The following is a 6,503-nucleotide window of genomic DNA, read 5'->3' as shown; positions in this document are numbered from 1 at the left end:
ATTATAAAACTTTTGGAGAACTTTTACATTAACTGTGTTTTAGTTTTGACAGTGGTCTTTATTAAGGAAAAAATATTTAAATTCGGCTGCATTTCAGAATTGGAGCAGAGTTACAATTGGTAAGAAAAATATTCTTTCTTTAGCATTTCAGAGGATAGGCACAGATAATAAATTTATCTCATCCCTCAAAAAATCTAATCATTTGGCAAAATAATTTAGATAATCAATATAATTTCATCATTTATATAAGATCAGATGATGGTTTACCAAATGGAACCATGTACCCTGTGGTAATTTAATCAGGTGTTTTTATTAACAAATGCTCTTAGGAAAAGTTTCTGATTTTCAGTCAAATGCCTCATCTTCTTTATGAAGAGTTTAATTCCATCAGCAGTGTCTGACAAAGTATTCTTTCTGTGGTAATGCCAAAACACTTATAATAGTTTGGAATAAAATAGATTAAATAATTATATTAAATATACTCAAAAATGTGCTATCACAATGGAAAGTGGAAATAAAAAAAATGTTATGTTCAGACATTTATTGTTCATGCTGCCCTTTGAATTTATTTATTTATTTTCAATTTCCACTTGTACTCCTGCCAGGAGATATTTATTTGACAGAAAGCAGCAAGAGAAACATTATATTATTTTAAACTATAAAATAATTTATATCAAATATTTTACTTTTGGGTTGTTGGGTCGTAGTGTATAGTTTTCTTTTTGAAACTACAAACATTCCAGCATCGCACTGTAGAATAACAATAAAAAGCACAAATCTTTTGCATAGTATTAAATGAACAGAGACAGTGAGCTCTTTATTTACAATTATTGTCTAGATTTAAAAAATTCATAAAAACAGATGAATAAACATATAGAAATAATAACCCCTAGTGGGATGGATTGCCAAATGTACTGCTGTATTTTTTTTGTTCCACAGATCTCATGCTTTCAGGTACAATAGAGAGCAAGCATTTATATATTGCAGTGAATTTCAACATATAGATCATCTTAGTTTTTTCATACCACTCCTCCTGTCACAAAGAGGCCAAGCAATAGAAAAGTACATGATACACATCTGGTAATCAAAAGTTCTTTGAACTCATCCATTTTCGTCAATTTTCTTGAAAAAGGCTCTTTCACGTGTACATAAACAGTTTTTTTGTTGTTCTTGAGAGAATCCTATGCATCACATTAATATATAATCTATTTTCTTTTTTTCTTTCTTTTAAAACCAGGTATGTACAGAATTGAGTGCTGGTTTCTTTTGAACAGTTTTTCAAGTCAGCAAATGGTAGGTACCTTCTAGTTATTTAGGAAGCAATATTACAACACACACACACACACAAACATAGTGAAATCTTAAAGAAAAAAAATACAAGGAGAAAAAAGCCAATCTTGGGGGAAAAAGGTAAATCATTATCATTAAGATGTTGAAAACAGAATGTATTCCAATAGCAATAATTCTGTAGTTACTTGAGTTCAAATCGACATGCTTTTCCCTGTATATAGACTTTATATTCTCAGATGTGGTATTCCATGTAGAATATAGAATCTCAGTGCTACACAAAAGTTAATCATTGTTATTCACAATCCAAGGTTAAACCCTGACAAACTTTCAGTTTGATTGTAAGAATAAACTGATCAGCTGGACTTTCCTGCCAGCTGTGAGAGTTAAGAAATGGGTAACACCGTTGAGAAGAGGGTTGCACAAACCTAGAAACATTTGCTGTTCTGTCAGACGTTTGGATCAAAACGAAGAGTGTATTGTCAAAATACATTAAAACCATATTAGAAAAGTCCAGAAGCTGGCAATTCAAGTTGATTAGAACTTTCCTGGCTGAATAGTCATGAGCATGCCCTTGGATTATTATTCATTTCAAGCTGGCATTTGGCCAGGAACCTTATCTTGACTGAAGTGTTTCTGGCTTGCAATGGTTCTTCTGATTACAGAGTTGCTTCGCTTCATCAAACAACTTCAAAACAGCAGGTAATATCACTACTAGTAAATTGATAAGCTAAATCAAATGGTCTTTTGCCCACTCTTCTGGTATTGTTGTGTTAATCAAAATGTCCCCCGGTCTATACAGTTTTATGGAAAAGATCATATGCCGAAAAGTTTTCAAGCAAACCTTGTACTAAATAGAAAAGTCAGTTATGAAAAAATTGTGACCCACAAAGAGCTTTGCATTCAAATGGTTGACATAACAATTATAGGAGGGTCAATATTTTCAGGGCTGTTACCATCTTGAAAAAAAAAAAAAAAAGCCCAACCACGTAGCAGACATGATTAGGGGCTTTCCCTGTAGAAAGCACAATATGAAATCAAAGTTGGTTAATTTCTACTATATACGTTTGTGACTATGGGAAGACTTGGTTTTAAAATAACCACACAAAGCACGTTAGTATACATTTCATAAAGTTTCATTCAGAACTACATAGTGCAGAAAATTATATATTTTCTCTCTTTTTTTTTTTTTCATATCAAAGCAACAAACCATAGTGGTTCTCATCCAAAATGCCAACAGCCCATATTTTGCAAGAAACGAATGTCTATATTTTTAATAAAACAGAATCAGCACACAGTATTAGTCTGATCTTCATACAAAGCTAAATATAACTTATTTTCGAATGGATATTCAGAAACTCCAGTGAACTTTATTATAATGTCTTTTTTAAAAAAATATTTTTAAGAAGCCGTCGCAATACATTTAAATAAGGAAATGGCCTCATTATTGAGTATTGCATCAAGATGAAATGAAACAATTCATTAAAAAAGAGAGAAAGAGAGAGAGAGAAAGAGAGCAAAAAACCTGATTATTTAAATTTCTTTTAAAACAAAGGAAGCCTTTCTGTTCAGAACCCTCTATTTGGGATCACAATGCTACATCCAGTTTGTAATAGTTTGGCTTCTTTGTTTTTTGCTAGCAGTATCTACATAACCCCATCCCACCTCCCACCCACCCACCCCCCACCCCCAAACCCCTCCAATCTGTCAGGCAAAAATCAGATCACAGCAAATTGTAAATGATCTCGGCAGGTAGTGCTGTCTTAAACCTACAAATGTTAAGGAAATTATCTACAGTTCTGTAAACAAATTACATTCTTTATTTTCAGGACATAAATAAGTTAAAATAGAATGATTTGAGCAGAAAAAAGGCAACATGCCAACAAAGAAATGTGTGCGTGTGTGTGTGTATATATAGATATATATTTCACACACACACATATACATACATACTTGTGCACACACATGCACATATAGTATATATGAGTATATGTATATGTGTGTAAGCTTAGATAATGGAGATATATTTATATATTTATATATATAGTTATAATATATTATTTATATATTTCTATATATATTTTCATAAATGTTCATTTTAGGTTCCTCTGGCCAACTGGTGCAAATCTATTGTGCAAGTTAAGCTTTGCAATTAAAAAAAAATTAAATTAATCTATACAACTGAGTCCATGCCACACAAGCATTTAAAAAACTCACAAACTGGTGAATTGGATAAATAGCTTCAAATAAGTCTTCTCCTTTTCCTGTTCAAGGAATTAAAAAGGAGGTCGGGTTGAAGTGGGTAATACATTCATGCAGGATAGTGTTTGTATTGTTTTTGTTTGTTTCTGCAGGAGACAAAAGGGGGAATATGTCAATCAACCATTCATTCTTCCAAAAATCACTGTGACTAATGATGCATTCATTTATCTGTTTCTTCAAAGTGATCAGGAATTCAAACAGCTTCTAAGCCAGCATTGTTTATACTTATTTGTCTCTGTTATATATTATTATTATCATTATTATTATTATTTATATTGATATTTTTGCAGTGACTTTTTCAGCTAAAGTGATGTTTCCAGGCTATGGATTGGGCTTCCTGGACTAGAAGAGGTAGCTGATTTGCTTGTGTCAGTTGTAAGGTTGATCCCACTGTCAATAGCACTATTGTTCTTGTTCAGCGAAGATGGGGGACTCGGCTTTTGCTTGAGGACAGAGTCTTCTTCTAGTTCTGTGTCATCAATGAGAGGAATATGGGGCTGGGAATCTTCTATCCTAAATTCAGGATGAGTCATAAAGTTGTGAATGGAGGTTCTAGATTCCGGTTTTTCCAAACCTTCATAGAGAGAGCTACGGAATGCCTTCACGACGCGGATCTGGGAGAAGGAAAAAGATGAGAGATGTCAGTGGCAACTGCTTTTGAAAGCACCACAGAGTGATGTCAATTCTTGGGGGAAGGGATATTGAGTGAAAAAATGTGATGTATGGTTAGGGCACACAGGTAGCTGTAGTTCACAGTCTCTGGATTCTAAAGGCATAAACAAGAGGCTCAGCTTTGTACAGTTTGAGCATCTGTATGAACTGCAATGTTAAGACCATATGAGTTTAAAGCCATCAGACCTGTTCTCAGAACTGATGGGAAGCGCTGGTTAAAGAAAGCGAAATCCACTCATGTGGTACAGTCCTAGTAAAAGACAAGCCATGTTAATTCCAAAAGCAAATGTAGTACCATGCATCTTTATCGTTTTGCGGTGAGTAAGTAGGAAAGCCTTGGTGTGTTTTTTACAGTATTCCTTTGTACAGAATAGTATAAGACAAAATAAATTGCATATCTCAAACAAGAAAGCACAAAACACAAGACACAGTTGGATGGAAAAGTATGAGAGACAAACACAGGAGCCAAATGTAAGAACTCCCGAAAATAATGACCATCCTTTTTCCAAATAAAATAAAATAAAGCAAAATAAATGAAGCAGCCAGGAGCACAGCAACAACGACAAAAAAAAGAAGCCAAGCAGACAAAATATTGGGGCAAAAACATGCTAGAAAAAAGTCTGTTATCACGTAAACACAGCTAACTGGCACACAACAACTACACTTGAAAGCCTGAATAATGTGAACATGAAACTGTTGATCAACTTTTGTTTATTTTTCATGCATATGTGAGGTAAACACTCGAGTATAAACCCAATGTTCTAGCCATTTTTTTAAAAAAAACTCTATATAATAATTTATTATATATTGTGATTATCAGGTTTCATATAATGGAATTATAAAACATCAGATTGCTTCATCTGTAATTCATGTAACCCTTGTAAATATGACTCATAAAAGTATATTTTTATGTCAGTTCTGCAGCTCTCGAACTATGACCATTTAATTGTTTCAGTGTATTTTTCCTGCTTTTCTCTTACTAAATTATAAGATGAGAAAAGTGAGCAGTAGGTTTTAGTAGATAGAATTATGGCAATACAACAGACCAATTTCTACGTCTGCAGACATCTGAAGTGAGAACTGATCCATCTGTTACAGGGCAGAAAAATTCTCCTTGAAAGAAGATAGTGTTTTAAATGTCTCCCATTCTCCTGCTACCAAGGAGAAAAGTGGCATTTCTTAAAAAAATCACCAAGGGGGAAAAAAAAAACAGAATGGTAAAATATGTGCACTGTTGAAAAATGTATCATGATTATAAATGAATTCTGTGACTTCTGGGCATTTTGTTTGGCCCTTAATTATAGGGTGAATGAAACAATCCTGCTCATTCCCTAAACAGGGTCATTGCAGCCACTCTGCAGGCCACTCTGCAGGCTGCAGGATTTAAAGCTGGTGATGAGACTGCAGCTATCTTAAAGATCAAATAGGAATCAATCCATTCCTACCTCTTCTAGTGGCATCACCGTGTCTGGAAACTCCCTTGCGGTTGATTCACTTCAAAAGTTACAAACCCCCGCTTTAAAATGTGGGCCTCGATTAGAAAAAAAATTCTCTCAAAAAAACTGAGATCACATCAGTAGCTTCTAAATTTAGTTCTGATTGCATCTAGAACTTGAATAGCCAGTGAAATTTTGGACTTAACTACTGTTGCAAAGCCAAAATGAGAAAAGGGAAAGGAAAGCAAACTCTCTTCCTCACACACAAAAGTTTCTATTCTTCAAAGTTCTTTTTGTGAACTCTTCAAAGTTAATTGCTGCAGTGCAGACACACAATAGGCCAAGCACATTTCCAGTTTCTTGTTGTCCTTTCAATCTTGCATATATGCACCAGCTGGTTAAAACATTTTCCCCCTTGGCCAAAACCACATCTGCAGTTGAAAGTGAAGGTAGTACTGCACTTAATCTATGTATTGGGGAATTCTTCTCAGAAATTATCCCTAAGGTCTTTTCTGATTCAAGCATTTATGGTAGGAGAAACATAATGGGCATTTAACTACATCTTACTCTGGCCAAAGAACTCTGAAACAAAAAATGCCCAGTATGATAGAAAACTCATAGAGAAAAAAATGTTGAGAAAGGAATTATCTTTCTGTCCAGTGAACAGTTGTTATCCCAATGTTACATTTCTATAGAACTGTATACTCTATAGAATAATTGAAAAATTAATTCCATTTAAATTCTAATTTAAAAAAAAATCCTGGGTCTTTTGCACAAATAATTTCAAAAGAAATTCATTTGCCTGTAACTCATCAGGGACAAGCAGTGTTTCAAAGAATATGGTCT

At 33.9% G+C, this 6,503-nt stretch overlaps 1 protein-coding gene across 18 annotated transcripts in view; it reads right to left on the bottom strand.

Annotated features, from left to right (window-relative positions):
* Nucleotides 1-2,975: 2,975 nt before the first annotated feature.
* ATP2B2 (ATPase plasma membrane Ca2+ transporting 2) overlaps nucleotides 2,976-6,503 on the bottom strand; it is a 364,247-nt gene continuing 360,719 nt past the window's right edge. For 13 of the 18 annotated variants that reach the window (XM_087887774.1, XM_034438425.3, XM_034438436.3 and 10 more), the window contains one exon: nucleotides 2,976-4,163. In XM_087887774.1, the coding sequence (XP_087743900.1) occupies nucleotides 3,852-4,163 (312 nt within the window). In that variant the 3' untranslated portion in view covers nucleotides 2,976-3,851. The remainder of the gene's footprint in view (nucleotides 4,164-6,503) is intronic. The other 5 variants (XM_060688372.2, XM_060688375.2, XM_060688376.2 and 2 more) reach the window with 2 other exon arrangements.

This window comes from Pantherophis guttatus, chromosome 2 (genome assembly GCF_059756535.1).
Source record: "Pantherophis guttatus breed Tessera chromosome 2, ASM5975653v1, whole genome shotgun sequence".
Taxonomy (NCBI): domain Eukaryota; kingdom Metazoa; phylum Chordata; class Lepidosauria; order Squamata; family Colubridae; genus Pantherophis; species Pantherophis guttatus.
Note: the sequence above shows the minus strand (reverse complement) of the source record. Positions and strands in the feature narration are given on the sequence as shown.